Source organism: Perca fluviatilis, chromosome 21 (genome assembly GCF_010015445.1).
Source record: "Perca fluviatilis chromosome 21, GENO_Pfluv_1.0, whole genome shotgun sequence".
Lineage (NCBI taxonomy): Eukaryota > Metazoa > Chordata > Actinopteri > Perciformes > Percidae > Perca > Perca fluviatilis.
Window position 1 is genome coordinate 17151275 of NC_053132.1, and position 26832 is coordinate 17178106.

At 39.6% G+C, this 26832-nt stretch overlaps 2 protein-coding genes and 2 long non-coding RNA genes across 4 annotated transcripts; 1 reads left to right on the forward strand and 3 right to left on the reverse strand.

Annotated features, from left to right (window-relative positions):
• Nucleotides 1-10798: 10798 nt before the first annotated feature.
• On the reverse strand, nucleotides 10799-13244 carry LOC120551528 (stonustoxin subunit beta-like). The gene is made up of 5 exons (XM_039789008.1): nucleotides 12751-13244; nucleotides 11982-12023; nucleotides 11841-11903; nucleotides 11599-11738; nucleotides 10799-11512 (listed from the first exon to the last, which is right to left on the reverse strand). Exons 1-5 carry the CDS (start codon nucleotides 12800-12802, stop codon nucleotides 11102-11104), a joined length of 708 nt encoding a protein of 235 aa, XP_039644942.1. The 5' UTR covers nucleotides 12803-13244; the 3' UTR covers nucleotides 10799-11101.
• A 3086-nt stretch (nucleotides 13245-16330) lies between these two features.
• LOC120550706 lies at nucleotides 16331-20381 on the reverse strand. Its single transcript, XR_005637769.1, has 3 exons — nucleotides 20249-20381; nucleotides 18328-18421; nucleotides 16331-16429 (listed from the first exon to the last, which is right to left on the reverse strand). It is a non-coding gene; the product is annotated as an uncharacterized LOC120550706 (long non-coding RNA).
• Nucleotides 20382-20672: 291 nt separating this feature from the next.
• LOC120550704 (stonustoxin subunit beta-like) lies at nucleotides 20673-21809 on the forward strand. The gene is made up of 4 exons (XM_039787390.1): nucleotides 20673-20763; nucleotides 21107-21169; nucleotides 21263-21405; nucleotides 21497-21809. The coding sequence occupies exons 1-4, from the start codon at nucleotides 20712-20714 to the stop codon at nucleotides 21785-21787; spliced, it is 549 nt and encodes a 182-aa protein (XP_039643324.1). The 5' UTR covers nucleotides 20673-20711; the 3' UTR covers nucleotides 21788-21809.
• LOC120550705 lies at nucleotides 21766-24617 on the reverse strand. The gene is made up of 3 exons (XR_005637768.1): nucleotides 24575-24617; nucleotides 22679-22771; nucleotides 21766-21875 (listed from the first exon to the last, which is right to left on the reverse strand). It is a non-coding gene; the product is annotated as an uncharacterized LOC120550705 (long non-coding RNA).
• Between the last annotated feature and the right edge of the window lie 2215 nt (nucleotides 24618-26832).

Genomic DNA, 26832 nt, shown 5'->3' on the forward strand with positions numbered 1-26832 from the left:
ATTTTAATTTGCTAATTTCCAAATTTACAACATCAACAAGGCGAAGTATGTCACAGAGAAGGAAACAGAGAACACGCAAGCCGTGGTGGTCGAGCCAGCCAGCTTGAGGGGCATTTAAAAAAATAAAAATGTTTTAATGTATTTTTCATCTAAATGCAAATAAGGTTCATATTCAAGGATACTTACAGAAAGTGTATTCTCTCTGGCTGTGTATTCAACTTTTAACTAGGCTATTTGTAGAAGCCCTATTTTTCATTGAAACAGGTTGTAAAAGGTTTACAATGCCTAAGTAATAACTCAGAATGTCAGAAATAAAAAATAAAATAAATTCATATAGTGCCCATTCGGCCAATCACACGCAGGCGTGTACGTCAATTAATGTCATGGAAACAGAACGATGACCCACGGAGCCTATATAAGGGCTGCAGACCATTCTGATTTCTCACTTTGCATTTTGACTTGGGCTTCATGCAAAATCCAATCTGTGGAAAGCAAACTCTTGGAGTTTTAAACCGCTGGAGATAACCTACTGCAAACTGTTCATTTGGAAGAACAAAAGAACGACAAAGAACAACACAACTACTGAATCACTAACTATTGTGGTCAAAGGAAGAGCTTGGTAATGGCCTCTGCTCGTATACCTGAGGAGCACCTGCAGGAGTTTCTGAGGGGATGCGTCCATGGGTTGCACATGATTGCAGGTAAGACAACTTTTAGATTTTTTCTTTTTATTGTAAGTATAGCCTACTTATCTCTGATTCATTGATTTATTCCATAAAACTAGCCAATCTTTATCAGTAGTTGTTGAAATCGGTGTCACTTTTAGAATTTAAAGGTGGACGGCCATTAACGTTAGGCCTGTTGGTAAAACACAGGTTAAAACAGACTTTTACTTGACAATTTCTCCTGTAAAATAATTATTTGCTAGACAGCATGTCTTAAATATCGAGGGACATGTGTGGAATGTATCAACAATTAGTGTATGGATTTGAAAACACTGTTATTTATTAGAGGGCAACACATCTTACAAAATATACATCGAATTTGCTGAAAACAGATGGCGACCGGTCCAAAATTCATAAAATGCCAAAAAAGTATTTTAGTTGAGCACCATGGAGACGATGGAACTATTAGGCTCGAACGTCGGGAGGTCAAGACGCACAGGTGTAATTAAACCAGGGCACGGTAATGTGTGTGGTTGGAACGCGGAATTCGTTTGTTAAATCTTAAAAAGTTTAAAATTATAAAATTATATCATATTAATTATATTAACTTCTTTTATCATAACATGTGTGTGGCAGTTGAATTGTGTAGCTCTCCGTGCGTAAAAGCGCATAACGCGAGATTCTTTTCTCGCCCAACAATTAAAAAGCGATGTTCTTGTAGCCTACACCTTATGATTAACAATTACTATCATTACCATTTTTATTATTATTGTAGCTGTTATGTGCTGTCATGTGAAAACATGTTTATATTTCCAGTTTAGTTTCCAAACTATTATTTTTGGGGGGTTTATTTGCTAAAATATGAGTTACACTCTTCAGCCACATATCTGAATACAATTGTAATATCAAGTCAACAGTATTTTTTTCAAGTTTGACAGATCAACAGTTAGGTTAGTTTTTCAATGTGACCAACAATAGTAAATAATGGTTATTTTTATATAAATGCAGCATGAATTAATTCTGATGTTGTCATCTGTTCAAAATAACTGAGGCAAAACTGCAGAATATTTGGCATTACTGTTAAAAAGGGTGTAGCCTTTTATAGCCTTGTCTGTTGGTGGCTTTATGACACATGTAATGCAGTCGTAGTATAAGTATGAATGCCGTTATTATTTTAACTTTAATTGTTGCTAATTTAATCAAAATATGTAATGTTATGAGAAATCCTAATTATTTGAAGTCGCATTAGACATTTTAGTTAAACATGAAGTTTTACATTTGATCTTTGTTCCCCTCAGGCCATGTAGACAACTTCCTGCGTCCTGCAGAACGTGGTCTCCCTGAAGAGGAAGGTGAGTATGAGGAAGGTGAGTATAACATTGGTCACCGTTTTCCCCCTCTCAGAGAAGATGACCATCAACTTGAGGACACTGACGAGGAGGAGGATGATGTGGACACCGATGATGAGGACGATTGGTCTGACTGGTCTGAAGATTCTGGGTATGGCTCCATGTCTGAAGAGGATGAGGATGCAGAAGAAGAGGAGCAAGAGGACGTTGACGAGGATGTTGAAGATTATAGTGATGATGACGACATCCTACCTCACTCCCCTCTCAACCAGCACTTCCCACCTCCAGAATTTTGGCAGCAATGTCCACCAGTGTGTCCTTCCATTCCCACTGGTGCTCCATTTTGGCTCTTTCCATTTGGTGGTCAGCAGCAGGAGCTTCCTGCGCTGCAAGTAAGACAACCTGAAGATGGTCCCTCAGCCTCTCAAAGGTCAGAAGAGTCTGCATCTTCAACCTCAGGCCTCGGCTCCTCCACAAAGAGAAGCAGGGAAGAGAGCGACACCTTGCAGGTAAGTATGAAGAGGCTGAAGTGGAATTGTGAGGACAGCCAAGATGAGTCACCACCCTCGACTTCAGGCCTCGGCCCCTACATATACAGGAGCAGGGAAGACAGCTCCAGGGAGTCTACACCCTCGACTTCAGGCCTTGGCTCCTCCACAAAGAGAAGCAGGGAAGAGAGCGACACCTTGCAGGTAAGTACGAAGAGGCTGAAGTGGAATTGTGAGGACAGCCACGATGAGTCACCGCCCTCGACTTCAGGCCTCAGCTCCTCTACATATAGAAGAAGGGAAGACAGCTCCAGGGAGTCTGCACACCCCTCCTCAGGCCTCGACCCCTCCACATACAGAAGAAGGGACGACAGCTCCAGGGAGGCTGCACCCTCGACTTCAGGCCTCGGCCCCCCCACATACAGAAGAAGGGAAGACAGCTCCAGGGAGTCTGCACCCTCGACTTCAGGCCTCGGCCCCCCCACATACAGAAGAAGGGAAGACAGCTCCAGGGAGTCTGCACCCTCGACTTCAGGCCTCGGCCCCTCCACATACAGAAGAAGGGACGACAGCTCCAGGGAGTCTGCACCCTCGACTTCAGGCCTCGGCCCCTCCACATACAGAAGAAGGGAAGACAGCTCCAGGGAGGCTGCACCCACGACTTCAGGCCGAGGCCCCTCCACATACAGAAGAAGGGACGACAGCTCCAGGGAGTCTGCACCCTCGACTTCAGGCCTTGGCCCCCCCACATACAGAAGAAGGGACAACAGCTCCAGGGAGTTTGCACACCCCTCCTCAGGCCTCGGCCCCTCCACATACAGAAGAAGGGACGACAGCTCCAGGGAGTTTGCACACCCCTCCTCAGGCCTCGGCCCCTCCACATACAGAAGAAGGGACGACAGCTCCAGGGAGTCTGCACCCTCGACTTCAGGCCTTGGCCCCCACATACAGAAGAAGGGAAGATAGCTCCAGGGAGTCTGCACCTCGACTTCAGGCCTTGGCCCCTCCACATACAGAAGAAGGGACGACAGCTCCAGGGAGTCTGCACCCTCACTTCAGGCCTTGGCCCCTCCACATACAGAAGAAGGGACGACAGCTCCAGGGAGTTTGCACACCCCTCCTCAGGCCTCGGCCCCTCCACATACAGAAGAAGGGACGACAGCTCCAGGGAGTTTGCACACCCCTCCTCAGGCCTCGGCCCCCCCACATACAGAAGAAGGGAAGACAGCTCCAGGGAGTTTGCACACCCCTCCTCAGGCCTCGGCCCCTCCACATACAGAAGAAGGGAAGATAGCTCCAGGGAGTCTGCACACTCCTCCTCAGGCCTCGGCCCCTCCACATATAGAAGAAGGGACGACAGCTCCAGGGAGTCTGCACCCTCAACTTCAGGTCTTGGCCCCGCCCCATTCAGGAGATACTGGATGGGTCCTTTTGATTACATGAGAGGAACTGAAGACAGCGACTCTGATTAGGACAGAGTTTGGGACTGTTTGCTGCAAGATTGGAAAATCTTTGCGTCTGGCAGATAAAAAATATATCTGGTAGATAAATCCCTTGGTAGCATTTTGCACCAGTGCCTATTTGTATCTGGAAGCAGGATTGTCCCTTTGTAATCTTGAAGGCTGGCAAAGACTTAGGTAGCCTTCCCATGTTTCTGGTGGGGTTGGCTATGACTCTGGTCACTAGTTATTTTCTCTTTTGAATAATAGTTTGCATTAATGGTAATGTATATGACACCTAAATTAATTGCATTTATGTGGCACTTTCAGTCAAATACTAGATCAAGATCAAGATTAACTTTATTGTCCCACAAGGTGGGAAATATGTCTTGGGCACTTAACCCATGCTGCAGCCGTATTAAAAAATAAAGATAAAAACAAACAAACACAGACAACATGTGTTACAAACAACAGATACTTTACAATACCATACAACAAACCATAACATGGTCCTGATGGTATATAAAACACAACATGGTGTCAAGCAGTGCTTTAGTTAAACATTACTCCGAAAATAAAATAATAACAAAACAAATAAGTATCAGTGCAGAGATCACAAGCACAACAATAACAAATCCGCAAATCACATCGTCAGAAAGCTACCTTGCAAGGCACTGGCCTGACCATTGGGAGCAATGCGGGGTTCAGTGTTTTGCCTAAGGGCACTTGTTGTTCTTTGGCTTTTTAAACATAGCTGTAGATGCCTATACCAGAGGTAAGTTAACAATTAATGACAGTAATCTCACTAATTGAATAGTTAAGGCATTATAAATCTTACTCACTCTGTTATACTGTTATATATTTTTCTAGGTGTTTACTCTGGACCGGATGAGAAGGATGGACGACTAGGACCAGGATGACTACAGAACCAGCATGAGAGCAGACCAGATGAGAAGGATGGATGAGTACAGGACCAGGATGACTACAGAACCAGCATGAGACAGACCAGATGAGAAGGATGGACGACTGCAGGACCAGGATGACTACAAGTCCAGCAGAAGAGCGGTGGTCGCCTTTCTTTCAGTCGGCTAAGTAAGTAATCCCCTCACTAAAGCCGCCTACACATGATCCGCAGCAAAACCGCGAGGTAGGGCGCAGAGAGGCAAAGCGCAGCACAGGAACGTTTTGGAATTGGTTGTGCCTTGAAAGGTCAGCGGCAACAAGGTCAAAGTTGAAATAATTTGAACTTTGAGCGCACGGCGGCAATTCCGAGCAGTGCGCAACGCCAAGGATAGCGCTGCGCTTAGTTGGCACTGCTCTCTCCATAGGAAACCAATGGAACGGCCAGCGCAGAGCAGTTTTGACACGGATCATGCGTTGGCGGCTTTAGACTACAAAAGTACCAGTAGGGACATAAAGCGACAATAAGTTACCTCTACAAATGTGGATTACATTTATTACAGAAACCTTCTTTAATATTATTCCATTGTTTATCATTCTATCATTGGAGGCCAAATTCAACATTACTCACTTGTTTGTCTGTTTTAACAGGGCAGGAGTCCTCTGTGATTTTGGCACTCGTCGGGCAGCTGAGAATGGACGTCAACCAGCCAATCATCTCAGGCAGACCCAGCACCACAGCAGACCACTGGGCCACTCTCAGCGCCCTACTTGCTTCCAGGCAACAATTACTGTCTGAAGACCCTTTGAGGAATAATACGAGCCCCTGCCCGACCAGCACAGAGGAAGTTGTTACCATCTGCTTCTTCTGTGCTGGTGGGTTTGGGAAGCTCCTCACACTTTCTAAATGTTTCTTTTTACATACATAAACAATATTGTAATTCTCATGTAATTCAGAAATAAATATAGTGATAATTGTGATTGTGTGTTCTGATTTTCAATTGACTCAAACGCATTACTGTGTTACTTTTATCTGTGTCTCATTATTATTGTTATTTTGAATAATTTGGTATGTATGCAATATGTATTATATACAATAATCATAATACTACATATACTGTATAAATTAAGTAGGTGAAGCTACATTCTAAAACATTCTAAAGTAAACTAAAGCATATTTGACAAACTTACAGTTTACATTTTGGAAAGAACAATCATAATATCTATATTCAATATCAGACATAATCCCATTATCTTAAAATGAGTCAGTCTATACTTTAAAGTTTTTTCAGAATTAGGCAAAAACATTTTCCCAGATGGCAGGCTACATTTAAGTTTTCTACTGCACTGAGTCAGCATCTTGTGGAGTTCTTCAAAAATTCTCAAGATAGAATCTGAATTGCCTCGTCTGGCATGCACGACACGAGAAAGATGGTGCTTCACTAATCCATCCATTAGAAATCAGCTATGCAGTGCTTTAAGGTGAAAACAAGAGTGTGAGTTTTTCTATTCATGGATAATATCGAAAACCTCTTAAAGCTCTTAAAGGAACAGTGAAAGCTTGGGGCCACTACAGATGCCGCAGGAGAGCTGGCATTATTGCTGTTCAAGAGGAAGATACGAAAGGTATTTTAAGAGCTATGATATGAACAATGAGATAGGAGGAAAATCAAGTCTAAATATACTCTCACAGGAAAGCAGTCTAAATGCCTGGCTGGTTGGTATTCATGCTATTTTTCAACCTCAGCACATACTGTGAATACAGCACAAAACAGTGCTCAACACTTAAATACGAATCATGCCATCTTATAATTAGTATCTCACATGTCCAGGTCATTTGGTTTTGACCAGGATGGTCATGACCTCAGATGCCCAGGATGTCTAGTTCTCACAGGGGACGAATCCACCTTTAGATATTTACGAGCCGTCCTTTTAGCATACTAGACAATCAGCCCTGTTGACTGACAGCTGCGGGCTACTTATCATCTCCTGTTACACACTAAACAACCTGTGGGGCGTGCTCATTTAGGAAGCAGGGACAGTGGTTTCAAGGCTTATGGGAAATGTGGTTCTTGACATAAGACAATTAGCTAGTCTCCACAATAACCCGTTATATAAGGAGCCCCCAAAGTGTTCAATATTAAATAATTGCATAAGTACATTTGAAATAAATAATAATAAATAAATAAATACATAAATAAATAAAGTGAACTTTTTAAATGATGCAATGAACAAAATTGAAATTAAAAACGTAACCAAATATTATGAAATTGTTTTATAGTTGTATGAAATTTCATTACAGTCCCCACTTAGTCAAAAAATTCTATGAAAGTAAATTAAAAATAATGCAGAAAGAATATTGTAGAAAGTGTATCTATAATATTTCATCTCAACATTCAGTAAATTTATGATGCGTTTCTATGTTCCCATTCATCATTTCTATTTTATTGTGTTCCAAATGCAACATGTATGAAGGGATGCATAATACATTTCAGCATACAGTCAGCCCTTAATGTGAATAAAATGTTTTGCTTTTTGTTGTGTACAAATGACAAATATCCAGCAGGTGGAGCTGTTTACTAATTTTCTACATCACTTACAGCTTCTTTTGACTGATTTACAAAAAAGTATTCAAATCAATAAGTAATGTAGATATAAAATGTGGCTGAAATACACACAGAAATGCTTTATGACAATTTTAGTTTATTTTTTATTTATTTTTTAAGTTTTGGGAGAGCTAATTTTAATAACGTCATACTGCTGTGTAGACAGGTGTGTCAAACTCAATTTAGGGCAACATACAGTCCAATTCTATCTCAAGTGGGCCGGACCAGTAAAACCATTGCATTATAACTGATTAATAACAACTCCAAATGTGTCCCTTTCTTTTAGTGTAAAGAGTATAAGTACATAGGTAACAGTCTATTTACAAAACAGATATGAACTTGAACAAAAGCACTTTGAGCCTGCTTCTTTCTTTTGACAAAGACATTTTCCTCCGACGGCTCCTGCGTGCTGTCCTTATTAGGTGTGTGTGTGTGTGTGTGTGTGTGTGTGTGTGTGTGTGTGTGTGGGTGTGTTCTTTAAGAGAGAGCATCATATCATCGTGTAACTGATGCTCTCATCAGGCCATGGTAGACTGTACAATTTGAATGCGAGCCAGTAGCCACATGACAGTAAATCTGCTGGGACCAATAGTGCCAGCATTAATGAGTGCTGCATACCATTGATGGTGTGGTGTTGGACCAGGTGGGAATAATACCATCATGGGAGCACATCAATGTAATTTAGAACCAGCTACTGAACACAACTAATTGAGTTGCTTTACAAGTGTTAGAAATGACTTAAATGTGTCATGATTTCTGGAAGACGCAAGGACATTGACATGGAAATAAAATGCTGTTTTTGAATTATACTGTACATTTCACAATTTGTGTATTTCAAAATCATATATGGATGCATCATAAAAATCATAAATGACTTTGTTTTGCTGAAAAGCATTTGGACTTTGATTTGAAGTGTTTATTGGCTGGTATTCAGAGTCTGTATTGTGTGCAAAGCAGTGCAGCATGAAATGTGGGACACTCTCTTTCTCCGAACCTATGTGTCATGCTATATGTGTCACTTATATAGCATATACCACTTTGCTCATGACACAAGCTTAGAGTTACCACTCACTCACATGCCTAGCATAGGCTAATCGAGATACATCATCTAGAAACTAACATGTAGGGCACTGGCGCTCTGGGTGTGATTACTCTAGGATCATGGTCTCCAGTTGTGTTTTCTTTGCACCACGATGGATGTCTTGCAGGTTTAACTGTCGTGCTCACCGACCGTAAATTCTCACTTATACTCATCATTGGCACCACTGCATAAATCATACTTAGAGGTCTCTGATCACAGGTGTCCATACACACACATTTATGTAACTATATCTTTGTTTACAGTATTTCAATCTTTAGTGAAACAAATATTTGTTTATACATTATTTTCAAATGTAGTAAGTGTATTTGGGAACTATTTAGGAGGTGTGACAACCTATATCTACTATGTAAACATTCACCAAGTATCCCATTTGGAATGTGCACTCAATGTAATATAAGATTGGGCCTGAAATACCTTCAGTACATTGCCAAAATGGGGCTACATGTTAATTAAATAACTGGTTTTCCCCCAAGTAAAAAAAAGATGAAAACATATTTTTGTTCCTCGAAAAATCTTTGGATAGCTATTTTACTTTTGTATTACCCCAAAAGTCGGTCAAAAATGATCTGTAGTCAATTCCGATGTAAATTTAGGGATCTTTCTTCCTGATCAGGCACTTTTGTAAGTAGTGGGCCACATCTCAACTGTGATTTGCATCACCACATTACTTTACACAGAAAGACAGTTTTACCTACATTTGACCATACAAGTGATATTTATATTTATATCCTCAGAAAAATATTACCATATTGATAGCCTTTTTTTTTAAAACATTTACACTTTGATTAAAATTACAGTAAGCTATGTAAAAAAAGTATTGACTTTAATAATCTAATTACCCTACATTATGCAGTAGCTACTAAACTAGCTATAACATTACTGCAGCTGTGGATGAACCTTTGCCATGAATAAGTATACTTTTGTAGCTAAGTATAGTATAACCTGCAGTCTATGAGCAGGACTGACTAAACCTGCAATGACTGGTTAGCAAAAAGTTGCTTATTCACACATACAGCAGTTAAGGAGCAACATTATCATTCATTTGGAGTCGTGTTTCTGTCCACCTGATGAATTTAAGTCCAATATTTTCTCTCCTTTTGGCTCTGTTTTTGGTCTTTACCAACTCCTGAGGAAAATATCACAAGTCACAAACTGTCTGTCTGCAGTATGCTGCTGAGCAGTGTACTATACAGTGGGGTTTTACAGCTTTTTGGCTGACAACAGCTGCCTGCTGTGGCCGATATTGTCGCTATGAGAGCTGTGAGATTGAATCAAAACAGTGAAGTCGCTGGCCAGACAGCTAAACCGTGAGCTGAAGTCACTGTGAAACAGAGGGGAGCTGTGGCAGATTCAGGTGATATTTCCCTTCAGGTTCAGCACTATGAGCGACCCCTTTCATATTGTCACAATGTGTTCACATTCTCATTTGATACACTGTTATTATGAACATATTGAACACAAAAAGCATTAATTTTAATTTAGATCATTTTTGAGCCACTACTGGAAGAGTGTTGGTTCTACTGACTATGACTGACTATGCATGAGGGTTCATATGTATCTATGTACATATAGATATATATATAGATATATATATATATCTATATATATCTTTTCCAAGTTGTCTCAGTCACACATGACCTTCATTGTGCAGTATGTGAAAGAAATGACAGCAGTTAAAGTGCATGAAATACTGGCATGTATAAAACTCCACTTGTTAAATAGGGTTGCGTGATGCATTGGGTCTCCAAGAGTGTGAATGTTCAGTGTTTGACGGTGTGGCCACTTTAAGTTGCGGTAAAGCTCATGCTTTAGGTTTGAAGGCGGCAGGTGTTGTGGCCCACCTGTCAAAGTGGGAAAGTGATCTTCAGACTGGAGCCTCTCACATATCAAAGAGAGCGCCTTTATTTAAGAGGGAGTGATTCTCGCTCCTTCTTCTTTACTCAGCCAAATCCAGACGAGATCGATGCAGTGAACTGCAACCTTATCTGGCTTTCATCCATTAGGGAATGACCACAGACATCTTTTCTCTTTTTTTTAGTAGAAGATTTGCATTAAATTCAGTAGATGTTGTTGCTTTGATCTCTATAAAAAAAGCTAACAGAGGTGTCACAGAGGTATCAGAGGTATTTAACTTACACTAAATATGACAAAATAAACAAACATACATTATAAACATGACAATGGAGAAGAATATTTTGTTTAAAAAGTAATTGTATATACACATTCATTTATAGTAATACATTCTTTATTTCAGATGTCATAAAGACATTCAACATTCATACATCAAAATCATAATCAGTGCATAAATATCCAATCTGATGCTATAGAACCAGACATACAGTATACAATAAAGGAGTATAGGATAAAAAAGTACTAGACAAAAAAGTACACAAAAAAGAAATGCATTTCTCAAAGTTAGATCGATTAAAAACAGTTTCAGGTATTGAATAAGAATTACAAGAATTTGTGCAGCATTTAACATTTGTCAAAGTGTCAAAACCTGACTGTCATCATCATTAACAAATTTGATCTGTTTTTTTAGCTTCAGCAATTCATTCTGGTCTCTGCAGTATTGTGCATGAGGATTGAATTCCTATCCAGAAACCTGGAAGAATCTTTTTCTCTATAGTAGTCTTAAATTTTTGCAACAGCTTAACCTCCCTCTCTGCCCCCTCACCGGTCACAACATAAAAGCTTATAACCCCCGCAGGCTGGTCGATGTAAACTCCAATTGTGGAGCAGTACGGGACATCCTTTATGTCGTTGTTCCTACCGTTGAACCAGATCTGGTAACGTGTTCCTGACCAACACAGACCCCAGGACTCCTCATTTTCTCCGAGGCCGCACGGCCCAGAATGTGCCCTCCTTCCTGCTCCTTCATAGGTGACTCCAATTACCACCCACCCCGAATACTCCACCTCCCAGTAGGCCCTCATGTTCCAAATTCCTTCTTTGCACACCACCTTTGAAGAAATAAAAAAAGGAAGTCAAATGAAAAACATTTGTAGCTTTGCAAGACAGCCTGTATCTGTATTATTTTCTGTCTTACCTGTGGAGAGTACTCGTATCTCTCTGGTCTATCAAGGACGGGACAAACCTCCTCAGTTCTACGAAACACCTTAAACCCGCGGTCAGAAATCCACAACATCTTGTTGGCAGTTTTATCATCCAATGTAAAATGCATCCAGTCTACAAGAGAACATTAAACAACGGTGTTTTTTAAATTAAATCCTGAAAAAAATATTGCTGAACATTAAAAGATTTGAGAAAAAAAAAAATCTTTGTGCGTACGCTTCATGAGCTCAGCTCTGCTTGTTGGCTCTGGGATGCCCGGCACATAAACCAAAACGTTTCCTGTAACGAAAGGAAATTGACTTAAATACAAACTAATGGTCACTACATGAAAAGTATGAATTAATGCAAGTCCGTTACCTGCATTTGTCTTCTCATTCTTGTTGGATTTCATTTTCTTCCCTAAAAAGGTTGAGGCCAAAGGTTAAACTGCAAGAGTCGTTTTCAGTTTCACACAAACACATGACTCAACTCTCTAAAAATGCTGACATGCAACACTAAGAATATAGAGACTAAGTTATTCATCAACTTTTGAGACTAAATGTCACATAAGTGACACCTGCATACATTTCTAATATTGTACAGTTATGGACATTTGACAAATTGTAGTTTACAGTTAGTGTCTTATTCTGAAAAGCTTGCACCGTCATTTTCCACTCAGTAGTATCCCTGCAATGTTTGAAAGGTATAATCATCCCTAAGATGATAGTTGAGTTTTTCATTTCAAAATAATGTACCGCACATCTATTATGGAAACAATCAAAACAAATTATATTAAAAGGCACAGCATGCACTATAGTTAAAGGACTTAAATTATGTAAAACTCATATGTATGTGTGGCTGTGTTTGACATATGTCTCATTTTAGTATATGTCTGTATTAGATATGTCATATAATACAATATATATAATAAACCGTTTCTTGAATAAACCTTTCTTGCTTATTCCACATAATGAAATGTGTGACATTCTGAAACTTAGTTAACACATATCCAGTGTTCAACAAGGCAAGGCGCATCTGTTGGTGACTGCCCCAGCAGATAGACAATTGACTTATTCGTCATTTGTTACAATGCAAATGTATACATTTTTAATTTAAAGATAATGTATATTGTACAAACTTGTTGTACCTGGTTTGTTGGTTTCTGAGAGGATTGTTGCAGAATCGGGTCCGCTGGGCATATTGACGCTGTGTGCCAATAATTCACATCCAGGCGCTTCAAAATCCTTTGAGTCGTCCAAAAGTAAAAGTGCAAAGTATTTGTCTTCCACTTGACTTATATACCCTCAGTAAAGATGAGGCAGGGGAGCTTGAGAGGAATGTCTGAAAGAGGTGTCGAGGTCATTGAAACGGGTGCTCAGCAGGGGTCAAGTTGGTGTATGGTTCGGGGGGGTTTGGGGTGCACTTGACTTTGACATATGGATATAAGTACTGTACGGCTAGTGCTGACATTTGACACTCGTGAAACTTTAGGAGTACGTTTAGAAAAGCAAGGAGACAGTTGCAAACATGAGTGAAAGTAAGATTCAGAAACTGGTCTTGACAGTGTTGTCAACACAGGCAGAAGCAGAACCACATAAACAAAGACACATCAGTCAAATTAAATTATGTGACAGATTTATGGCCCATTTAATCCATGTATGTTGTAATTACTGAGGCTCTGTGAATTCGGAAATTAAGTTACCAAGTCTTGCATCAAGAGCTTCAGTTTTTTTTTGTCAATTACAATATTACATTAACTACAGTACAGGCCAAAAGTTTGGACACACCTTCTCATTCAATGCGTTTTCTTTATTTTCATGACTATTTACATTGTAGATTCTCACTGAAGGCATCAAAACTATGAATGAACACATATGGAATTATGTACTTAACAAAAAAGTGTGAAATAACTGAAAACATGTCTTATATTTTAGATTCCTCAAAGTAGCCACCCTTTGCTTTTTTGATAGCGCTGTAAACCCTTGGTGTTCTCTCAATGAGCTTCATGAGGTAGTCACCTGCAATGGTTTTCACTTCACAGGTGTGCCTTGTCAGGGTTAATTAGTGACATTTTTTCCCTTATTAATGCAGTTGGGACCATCAGTTGTGTTGTGCAGAAGTCAGGTTGATACACAGCTGACAGCCCTATTGGATAACTGTTAGAATTCATATTATGGCAAGAACCAATCAGCTAAGTAAAGAGAAACGAGTGGCCATCATTACTTTAACAAATGAAGGTCAGTCAGTCCGGAAAATTGCGAAAACTTTGAATGTGTCCCCAAGTGCAGTCGCAAAAATCATCAAGCGCTACAATGAAACTGGCTCACATGAGGACCGCCCCAGGAAAGGAAGACCAAGAGTCACCACTGCTGCTGAGGATAAGTTCATCCGAGTCACCAGCCTCAGAAATCACAAGTTAACAGCAGCTCAGATTAGAGACCAGATGAATGCCACACAGAGTTCTAGCAGCAGACACATCTCTAGAACAACTGTTAAGAGGAGACTGCGCGAATCAGGCCTTCATGGTAAAATAGCTGCTAGGAAACCACTGCTAAGAAGAGGCAACAAGCAGAAGAGATTTGTTTTGGCCAAGAAACACAAGGAATGGACATTAGACCAGTGGAAATCTGTGCTTTGGTCTGATGAGTCCAAATTTGAGATCTTTGGTTCCAACCGCCGTGTCTTTGTGCGACGCAGAAAAGGTGAACGGATGGATTCTACATGCCTGGTTCCCACCGTGAAGCATGGAGGAGGAGGTGTGATGGTGTGGGCGTGCTTTGCTGGTGACACTGTTGGGGATTTATTCAAAATTGAAGGCATAAGGAACCAGCATGGCTACCACAGCATCCTGCAGCGACATGCCATCCCATCCGGTTTGCGTTTAGTTGGACCATCATTTATTTTTCAACAGGACAATGAGCCCAAACACACCTCCAGGCTGTGTAAGGGCTATTTGACCAAGAAGGAGAGTGATGGAGTGCTGCGCCAGATGACCTGCCCTCCACAGTCACCGGACCTGAACCCAATCGAGATGGTTTGGGGTGAGCTGGACCGCAGAGTGAAGGCAAAAGGGCCAACAAGTGCTAAGCATCTCTGGGAACTCCTTTAAGACTGTTGGAAAACCATTACAGGTGACTACCTCTTGAAGCTCATCAAGAGAATGCCAAGAGTGTGCAAAGCAGTAATCAGAGCAAAGGGTGGCTACTTTGAAGAAACTAGAATATAAGGCATGTTTTCAGTTATTTCACACTTTTTTGTTAAGTACATAATTCCACGTGTTCATTCATAGTTTTGATGGCTTCAGTGAGAATCTACAATGTAAATAGTCATGAAAATAAAGGAAACGCATTGAATGAGAAGGTGTGTCCAAACTTTTGGCCTGTACTGTATGTAGGTAGGTCATGCTAAGAGCCCACCTTAAGGAAATGAAAATGATCAGCATACTGTACTGTTAATTCCTCCAGTACATGTCATTGTCTTTTGCGAATATACAAGTTAACAAACCAGGACAAAATGTTCTCACTCAGGGTTTTATTATTTACTTTACATTATGCATACATTCATATCGAATGAGGTAACCCTATACATTCATAGCAAACAATGAAGGAATAAAATGAAATATAAATGTATCAGTATAAACCTTGAGTGGTCCGGTGGTTTCAGGAAAGTCCATAAAAGCTACCTGATGGCCTTTAACGAAAGATACAAACTGTATAACTGCCTCAGAGATACTGTGTATAAGCAATATATATCATGTGTGCTAATGTTTTTAATTACGATGTGCGTTGGATTTATGCAAGCTTATGGAAGACAAATATTAACAGGACCATGCTGGTATCATTTTTATGTTAAAAGCTGCCATAATTCTAGCTATATTACAAAAGGTTGAGATATAGTTTCACTCCTCTCTCTCAGCCAGAGTTCAGCTAATAATCACTGACTTTTATGTTTTTTTGATGAGATATTATAATGCGGATTCAGTCCTTTATTCCTCCTTCTTTATGACCAAACAGTGTGACTGTGGCCCCACCCAGAAACCTGGTATCATTTTCTGCTCAAAGGAGCTCCTAATCTGCTGCAAAATATGAACCTCCTTGACTCCTGTGCTCTCCTCTCCCTCCTTTCCCTCCTCTACACCATAGAAATTTAGGATGCCAGCAGGCTGGTCAAGGTATAAGCCAATTGTGGAGTACTTAGGAATCTCCATGATCTGTAGAAGGCGGCCTTTGTGCCAGGCATGATAGTGGGAACCAGACCAGCCAATAGCCCAGGACTCTTCGTTCTCTCCCAGGCCGCAGGATCCATCGCTGTTTCTCCTTCCTGCTCGTTCGTACGCAACGCCGACCAAAACTCACCCTGAGAACTCTACCTCCCAGTAGCCTCTGAAGCCCAGGATGCCTTCTCTGCAAAGACCCTTTTGGAACGTGGACGGGAATGACCTGTGATTTACTACAGCTGCCAGTGCACTGAATTTACAGCAGCATCGCTTTCTTCGATTTGCAATGCCAAACCAGTTGCCTCAGGACACAATCACATTAAACTCCACCAGCTATGACAGCGTGATGACAATTCCATTGCATCTCTCATCTCATTTTACACCATCTTGAAGATCAAAAGAAAATACATTATAAATAGCTTCATTTAAAACATAAGCTAACTGCATCTTCACACTGTACCTGGGGAGAATACTCATATCTCTTGGGTCTTTCCAAGACCAGTTTGGGGATATTTTGACGTAGACTGGGATCTTCTCTGAGGAGTGACAGAGGAGTCAGACAAGGACAGGTGAACTGGAGATGGCGAACTGAGATCTTGAGCTTTTTTTACTGCAAAGAAATATAATTAACAAAAACTACAATTTGTTTTCACCAGAGTAACCTATATTAAGATCAACATACTAGGCTGGTATAAATACTATAGGCAGCGGTATGTGTCAGATATGTCACAACAGGTGATAATGAAGTACAAAACGGTGTATACTTAGAAAACCATCTGCCTCTGTCAGATCATCACATCAGCAACCGCATGCTTTCTGGAGCCAGTGGATGATTCATGCCAGGAGTTTGGAATTAACAAGACACCTCACATGCTGCTCAGTTGGCTTTAGTCACACGGGAGTGCAGCATGAAGCTCCGAGCAGTTTATCAGATGAGAAGTTGGAGATGTAGATACCGCATTTGTTTATTGAGGTAAACAGTGACGGATTGGCCATCTGGAATTTGGGCAAATGCCAGAAGGGCCGCCTCACTATGGACCCCTATGGGCCACTACTGATAATTTTAACTGAAAGTTATTTTATGCATGCAGCCACAAATATTTAAGATTGTAGTGTGGGTGGAAAAATTCACTCCAAGCTAGCTATTTATTAAATAGGGCCGTGTGTTGCACATGCCAGGGCTGATCCCAGTCCATCACTGGAGGTAAATAACAACCAGGAGAATTAAGTAAAGGCATCCAATTTCAAATGAAAAGCTCTTCTGCAATAGAGATAATGAATTGTAACACAAATATATCCCTAAACTTAATAATGTCTCTCCAGCTAATAATATACAGATATAAAATTATTTAAGTCTGCCAGCATTTAGATTTCAAGTTAAACTTGATTACAGGCGGCAGTTTTGGGTCATAACTTTCCTTAGAGTAATACTTGATAAATTCTAGTTACAGAGCAGGCTCAGCCATGATGACATTTTGTAACTAATACCAAGGTAAGCATGCAGTCTCTATTTTGTTGTTAACGGGGATCAGAAACAGGAGACACTTAATCCCCTCAGCATTAACATGGCAGCGTCAACTAAGTGATATGTTTTTATTTACAACATCTTTTATAACCTATCCTGGCATGCAAGGAAAAATAGCACGGTATTGCAGGTTGAGTTCAAGGTGAAGCTCAGCATGTAACTAACTTGTCTTTTAATAATTATTATTCACTTTTTTTTTTTAACTTAAGTTATTTTTTATGCCACCCAGTGTGTCACATCTAAATGAGCTGATATTTACAGTATGGCTCTGTTGACTGGAGGCTGAGAGAGACCAATGTGAGAATGTTAAGCTGCTTGTCTGGATATAGCACAAGGTGATAGAAAATAACTGCTTTGTCTTGCCTCATTACATGAACATGACACCATACAAAACATTTCAGATTGTGGGCAATCTGTACGGGGGCTTGTTAGTGATGGGGTTTGAATGAATGTTTTTGAGTCAGACATAAATATTGTTGTCATGATAATACAGTCTATAGAGCCTGACATAAATGAGTTACAATCCCGCTCAATGTCACAGATTTTCCAGGCTGGTAATATACTACACATACAGTTAAATCTTTTTTTAATGCAGATGATGTTGACACTTGCAGATTCTTGCTACTGGGCAGTAAAACCATTATATGCCCCTCATAAGGACAAGCATGAAATCGGCCAATGAAATATTACGCTTTCCACACAGACATACACTCTAGTGACCCATTCACTCAGGATCTGCCTCAGAGAATAGTAAAAATGGCAGCAGACACGGACCGGCTGGGGTTATTAAAAGAGTACATTTGAAGCATTGTTGATAATGATTTCTGCATTAGTTATGCTGCAAAGTTATTTAAAGCCATTTGAAGTTGGATCTTGAAATATTCAGATGGATTTGATTGCAAATGAGACATTCTTGAATTGAAAAATTCTGTGTTTAAACCAATGGATTATAAATGGTGTAAAATGTAGAAAATAAAGTTCACCTTTATCTGACATCCAGGTGTCAGAAATGATTCTGTTGGTGGTGGGCATCTTGATACCGGCCGTTTAAGCTGCTGCAGTAAGCCTGTCTCAGCCCTGATGAAACACGGGTCTGTCTGAGTATTCTGTTGACTCCACTGAGTGAAAGATTAATGCACTCTTTATACCTTGTGATGTAGGACAGAGGTGAAGGAACGAGAGCCGGTGACGTGGACATGAACGGAAGATCACATTTTTCAATAGAATGGAGGGGGAGGCATAAGGCTTGTAATTGGAGCTGTGTTTGTATGTTTAAAAATGTTAGATTGATGCTTGGATGCCAGCAGGACATCCCCTAGCACCAAGTACCCCCCCACATGACTACCACTGATCTCTCCACATTGTACAGTGACAGCATTGATGGTGGATGGGGGTGGGATTGGTGTCTCACACACACACACACACACACACACACACACACACACACACACACACACACACACACACACACACACACACACACACACACACACACACACACACAGTGAATGATGTCATGCAGTGTGAGGTCCAACAGGTGCCAATGTGCAACATATTGAACAAGTATAAATATGCAACTGTTCTGTAATTGAGTATTATGGAGTACTATTATATATTACTATTCTTACATTGAACATTTAAAATGTAAAACAAAAACAATAACAAATCTGACTATCCTTTATAAATCTACATACATTACTACAGTTTTTGTCAAGCTTTGATTGATACAAATAAGTCCATATTAAGTTTTGTTATACGTTTAACTTATGTAAACATATTTAATTAAGTAAGAAGACAATTCTTGACAAAACACAATAACACAAAACCAAATATTTGAAATCATTACTTACTATATGACCTAAGATGACTGGGAGTCACTTGACTGGGGGGGGCCTTAGGTTATCATACCAGACTTAGCTACGCTCTTGACTTGCATTATCATATCGACCATTTACCATCACAAGTACCTTGATGTCCACGGCCTGGGTTAAAAGAAAAAGCATGTCTCTGGTTGTAAACCCTTCCCTGTGATATGCTCTCCACTATAAGTTTCGTGTCTCAGGTGTTTACTGCTCCGGCACCCTGCCAAACTTCTAGTCAAGGCTGTCCCGTCCTTCTTGTGTTCCTGCCTGCCCAAGCAGATGACTAACTGAAGCAGTAAGTGCAATGCAACGGACATACTTAACCGTAAATCCTAGGGACATACTGAACAGTAAATACCAGGGACATAATAAACAGTAACTGCCCAGACTGCCCTATTGAACATAAAGGAGAGGGAGTGTGGGTGACAGGTTTGCGTGTGGCTATCTAAATTCCTCCAACCTCCTCTCATACGATTAAAAACCAGGGGCAACAGACTTTTAAAACTCTGCTGACAGTGATCTTTGTTGTGAAAAGCCGGGGCTGAGCTTCAGTGGCTGCTCTGCATGGTCAATGACTTCAGTTTTTAACCTTCTACAGAGTCTATAGGTCTCAATATCTTTTAATAAAGTGGAACTTCCTTTTTTTTAGTAAAATGTACCAATGTACTTCTTCTGAATGGTCATAAATTCAAAGTCAAATGTTAGTTAAAAATAAATCCCTCATGATTTCATTGTGATATACTGCACTTGACTGAAAACTTTATATTGAAATCAGATCACTTTTTGGGTCAATGCCATCAATCAATAAACATTGATGGGCTGCTAATAGACTACAGAACAGTATATTGCAGCATATATATTAATATGATAAGACAACATAGAAGCATTTCAAAAGTGTCTAAATACAGACATTACGGATTCAAAATATACCACAAAAAAGAATTTAAAACTGACATTGCAGAGGAAATCAGGTACATTATAAAAAACAAAAAAACAACACCTTTACTGAGAAGCACTCTTCTTTCAAAGTGCACAGACTTACCAGAGATGAACTCTTCTCCAAATGAAACTCAATGGAACCTGGTTTCTCTTCTCAAAGTGCTGTTAAGCTGTTCTTCCAGTCTTGTGTGACCCCTCTGTTCTATACATGAGGACCGCATTGCTGTACAGTATTAACTTTCAAGATCTGTGTTTGATGACAAAGAGATGACAGGGTAACTGTACAACACATTCAGAACTATTCAGATGAATAGGGGTCAGCGGGTTGGGTGTTGACCCTGACCTGAATATCCTGGTTTGGTGGGCTCAATGGCATGCCCATTAGTGAGCTCGTTATCTCTACATGCCTTACCAAAAATTGTCTCAGGGAGCACCAGGGCCCCAAGGGCCCCCCCAAATCTCACTTTCCTAGGGGTATATAAAGAAGCTGTTTGCATTACAACAGCAGTACACCGCTGATAGACACTAACATTCAGCAAACCTCAACACGGCAATAAGCAATAAAGATGCCAACCAATGCTCCCAATATGAGAATCATGCCGGCAACCGGCAGACCTGGTGAGTGAACTCCCTTTCCCTTCCTCAACAGATAATGCATAGATTTTGTGTATTGTTGTACATTTTCTTACATTAAAACCAAAGTATCCAACAAGTACAGTTGACGGTCATGTTTCTATTATATTTATGGAGAAAAAAAAATCTAAAGATTTGGCTTCTCGAACAAGTACGATTTTAAAGTAAACAACGAAATTAATATAACTCTAACTTGGAACACACGGAGGGCTTACCTTTTAAAAGGTTTATTTGAATTTATTTTTAAGACAATACCTCTGCTTCTGCTTGTTACTGTGTCACTTTGTTGCCATCTTATAATGACAATGTGACTTTTTTCATCACTCAGAGAATATCCCCGACTACGAGCCCAACATCCCTGAGCCTAAATGCAGAGCTGATCTCCTGAAACGTAAGATCATTTAAAAACTAATTTCCTCACTCTCATGATATGTAGTTTTTTCGCTTTCATCCGTCATGGCTGCATATTTTCCACATCCCACAGACTGGATCAACCTTTCCCTGGATGACAAGACAGCCAATAAGATGCTGTGGATCACAGAGGATGGATCCAAGGTGTCACGCATGACTGATGATGTCACTTGTCCCGTCCTGGACAGACCAGAGAGATATGAGCATACACCCCAGGTAGGTTTTATTGAGATTGTAGGTCATAAAAATGTAAAATATACATTTTTTCTCCACTCAACTTATTTCATTATGTTCTTTTCCCCTAAAGGTTCTTTGCAAAGAAGGCATCTTGGGCTTCCGAGCTTACTGGGAGGTGAAATATTCAGGATGGGTGGTCGCCGGAGTCGCCTATGAAGGGGCAGGGAGGAGGGGAAGCGACGGACAATGCGGGCTGGGAGAGAATGAACACTCCTGGGGTCTTGGGTGGGGTGGATCCCAATACCAGGTGTGGTTCAATGGCATAAACACAGAAATCAGGGATATCCCCCAGTGCTTCACCATTGGGATATACCTTGACCATCCAGCTAGTGTCATCATTTTTATGCAGTTGAAGAAGTGAAGGAGGGAGAGGGGAGCGAAGCCAGAAGGGAGATCAGACTGCTACAGCAGATCAAGAGCTCTTTCAAGGGGAGGATGTTGCCAGGTTTCTGGGTGGGACAAAATTCATCATGTTTTTTAGTTAAACAAGAGCAGTGAAGTGTGTTTTCCATTTCTATTTTCTTAGGTTTCCATTAAAACTTAATTTACAATACATATCTAAAACTAAAAATATGTTTATCTGCAATGCATATTATGGAGTAATTATGGACTGTTCAAAATCAAAATCTTTGTATATAGAAACACATTTATCAAAAAGCTGCTATTTCTTTAAGTGCTTGTGTATCATTAACATGTTCATTTTGACAAAAGTGAATGTTGAATAGTGTTTAGTGGTGTAGCATTATGCATTGTGCCATGGGTCTATCCTGCACTTTTTAAACCAAAAATTATAAGTTATTGTGTGTCTTTAAATGAAATAAACACTGAATGCATTAAAAAGGTGTAAATAGTTTTACTAACAGTAAAGATGATAGTAAGTGATATAGTATAAAATGTATACTTGCTTATTGTCATTATTTTGAATCAGTGCATTGCATAACTTTAAATTCTACCTACCTCCATTTAATAGGTTAATGTTTAAATTAAAACTGATTTAATTTACAGAAGACCTATGAGAATAAACCAGTGTAGACCTCGGAACCTCAATGCAATCAGTTTTATTAATATTTAACTTTTGTATACAAATAAATATGCCTACAAAATCAGCACATGCACCTAAAAATCCAAACATTATACCACAAAGCTTTGTGGTGTAATCATCAGGTGATAAGTCATGATTTATAAATACAAGCTTACAGCAAAGGAACAGCAATCCATCAATGTCATGTGAAGCATTCAAACTCTACCATACCTTCAGCTGCTCTAGATCTTTCATTCTTCACCTTCCCCTGTTAACGCTGAACAGGGGGTCCAGAGGATTAGACTGGTGACATGAAAGCAGATCCTGTGAAGTAATAAACAAGGTCATATGAGCACAAACATAAGGCCAGTGAGGGTTCATGGAAGGAGGAGAGTTGATGAAATATAGGATGGCAGATGCAGGACTAAACTCAATGCGGAGTTCATTGATAACAATTCAGACTAATTTCTTTCTTCATATTAGAGTGAAAAGATCAGCAATGACATTTTTCCACAACCCCTCAGGCTGAACTGGGGACAGAGGGGATAGGAGTGAAAAAAATATTTAATATTTTGTTTTGCACATTTTGTGTAGTATTCTCAGTGAGTGAATAAACTTAAGTCAAAATGAATAAAAAGGTTACACCTTGTCATGCTGGCAACCTGAAAGTCTCTTCAAGGATAAGCAGTGACGTTTGCAACCACATTGATGTCATCAACATGTTGAAAGTAATTAAAAGAAACAGCCAACATACACTAGACTAAAGAAAACAACAAAGAGTATTGCAGAAGACACGATTAACAGCCATAATACTTGCAAAGCATGATTTCTGTACTATATTTTTTCACAATCCATACTAGTGCGTACAGTTTTTCATCACAGTGGTTACCAGATTTGTGAAAATTTCAGCTCAAGCACAATTTTGAGTTTTAAAACGCTTTCAACAAAACAGCATTACATACATTAATACATTTGTGTATATGTATTTCTAACAATCATGATTTATATTTTGACTCCCACCAAAATTGTATTCCTATATGTATGTATTTATGTATTTATTTATTATATTTATATAGGTATACCTGTGACCATTGAGTCAGCTTTATGGCTTTGCCCTGTTGCTCATTCTCCTGGTCTGTGTGTTTGTTAATGTTCTGTCTAGGAGTTTTTGTTGTGTATGTGTTTATGTTCTGCAGAGCAGGAACCTGCTGAAAATCAGTTTTACACTGAGTCAGGCCCGATTGTCTTTAATCTTTTCCTGTTTAATAAATAAAAAATGAAATGAATTTATTCGTTTATTCATTTATTCATTTATTCATTTATTCATTTATTCATTCATTGTTGGATGCAAGACTGCAACTGCAGGTTGAGAGTCACTTCTCTGGCAGTGTGTAGTCCTGATTCAGATCATAGGTTGAAATATGAGCCACACTCATCCTGTGGGAAAGAAAACTTTGTCTTTGTCCCCCCCCAGTGACCGTCACCAGTATAACAACAAGCTGTGGCAACACGCCTCTGTGGCTCCCTGCAATGCAGGTGTGCTTTCTCTCAGGAACCAGGACAAGCCATGATGCCCTCACTATTCAAAATGTCTATCGCTGTCATTTTAATAAAAAGATATAAGAAGATGCTTTTTCACAGTACATACTGAGGGAACGAGCTAAGTAGCAAAGTAAACTGGTCATTCCACTGCAAAACTGATGATATTCTATCACTTCAGTACGGACCAGGAATGATGAAGCAATTTTCAATGTTTTCTTTGTTTCAACACATGTAATTAAAGGAAGAATTGAGAACTAAAAAGTGATAACTTTGTATAGCACTTTTCAAAATCACAAAATAACAAAACGTGTCCAGTCATCCAGATCAAATTTCTTATGCCTATTGAAGAGTTTAGCTCCAACCAATATTATTTCTTGCTCTCAGACTAACACTCATTAAACCAGACCTAAGGAGTGGACAAGGCAATAGACCTCTCTAACATTGGCAAACTCAAATGAAAACCACTGTGTGGAACTCCTTTAAACCTTAGTGCTTATAACTGGCAGTTATTAATTAGAATGTGAAAGGTGACACTTAAAAGCACACAAAATAATCTCTTCCCCAGAGTGCATTGTAACTACTTACCAATGAAGAGGAACACCAAACTGCTGAAAACACAACAGTCAACCTATGATCCAGGAGCTGCCCCTATGTGTTCCAATAAATAAATAAATAAATTGATTTATTTAAATATTGGGAAATAAGATGGGGGTGTGGAGATATGAAATAATTCAACAGTGTAAGAAATGTATGGGTGAGTGAGTGTATGTGTGAGTGAGTGAGTGAGCGAGTGTTGCAAAAGGTGTAAACCTAAATCAAATTACAAAAGATGTGGAGACCGACGAGGAGATGTTAAGGCTGCCCAGCAAGACAGAGTGCATCCTGGGAGAGTAGCCATTTTGTGCCTTTGGCCCCTCCCCCCTCTATGACGAGGTTTCTACGACGACCAGCTGAGACCCACCCAGGCTCCTGCAAGATCTAAAGAGAGCTGCACAGAAAGCCAGATGTCTTTCTCTATCACTCTGGGTGGGCCGTCACAGCCAGTTAAGTTAAAGGAGAACTCCAGGCAATTTTTACGTTAATCTTGATCGCTATAAATATGTGAGTACTGTCGATAGCAAAAAAAAAACGGGAGCTATGGGCATTAGCTGCAGCAACTCCAGTTTGCTAAGACCGATTCTGTTCTTTTTTTGCTATCGACAGTAATCACATATTTATAGCGATCAAGATTAACGTAAAAATTGCCTGGAGTTCTCATTTAAAGCAAGACTCTTTGACTTTTACTCAACTGTGGCCATGAGTGGAAAGTTAAAGTATAATGATGAATGCTAAAGCACAGGGTAACAGTAGCACAAGTAGACAAGAGTCAGCTACAGCTAACATTAGCTGCACCACAAATTAAAGGTCATACATAGCAACAAAAAAACTGAGTGCATGAAATTGAGCAAGGGTGCATTTCCTTGTTTATGAATTCTACTTTTAATTTGTAAGAGGAGGATTGGGTTATTTTGCCTTTCAACATGTACATGAACTCTCTTTAAGAGGTTAAAATAAGTTAAAACCCTCTTATAATGCATCCATTAATTAATCTCATTTGCATCCTAATTGGAAAAAGGCAGGTCCTTTAGGATACAAATGAAAGTGTAACCTGTGATTTTATTCTGTACATCTTAATGAGTTTTACACTTAAAAAACTACTTCAATCCATTTTTAATTAAAAGGCGAAATTTGTAAGGTTTTACATTTTAAGAGATTTTTATCCATTAAAATGTACCAATTGTAACTGAAAGCATGCAGATGATCCAATAAAAAGTCTTAATAAGGCAGGTTTACTGTATAATATGTAATATGCAGGTGAAGGTCTCATCAGCTCCTCTATCACCTGCAGAGTCAGTTGGGCAGCCTGCAGAGCACTAAAACACACACATTTAAAATAATAACAAAAGCAAAATAATATATTAAAAACATATCCGTCAAGCTAACTAGCTAGCTCAACCACCTAGGCTCACATATTCTGTTACCTCCTCCTCCTCAGATGATGTTGTAAATTCAGAAATTTGCAAGTTGAAATCAACGTGATTTTACAACAAACGTTTTTTGTGATCGCAACTGTTGAAATTTGTTATTGTTGGTTTTGAGAGCAGATAAATTAAACCACATACAAACATACACACATACATACACTTCTGTGTGATTTACCTCAGGCGGGGTTCGAACCTGCATCTTAACGTTCGTGGTCGGTGTCCTTAACCACTGGTCCATCTTCGGCACTAAGTAACACAAAGAACCAGAGAGAGAAAACAGATCAGACTAGGGCTGCTCAATTAATCGCAATTGTACTGAAATCGCAATATGGACTGGTGCAATATCCAAATCGCAGGGGGTCGCAGTATTTGTTAATGGCAAAATGTGTGTCAAACCATTCTGAATGAAGTATTGTGGTGCTGCAGAGATGTCCTACATGGCTTACAAATCGTATCCTACAGACTAAAGAAAAAAAAACTTTGTTTGGTACAGATCACACTATAATCATTTGAATTTCTTTCAATGTTATTAATTTTCAATGAAAATGTGAATAATGATACAAAAATGATCATTACTTCCAATATCGTGAATCATATCGCAATATCAATTAAAATAATCGCAATTAGATATTTTCCTCATATCGTGCAGCCCTAGATCAGACTGAAGCCGCAGAAACTTTACCTTTTTTACTTTAGAAACACAGCTTACAGACTGAAACATGTTCACACTGAAACCTTTTCATATAGACACACTGACAAATGCTAATTCTTATCAGTGAGAGTCACTTCACCTTTGTAAGTCCTTTGTGTCCTGATGGC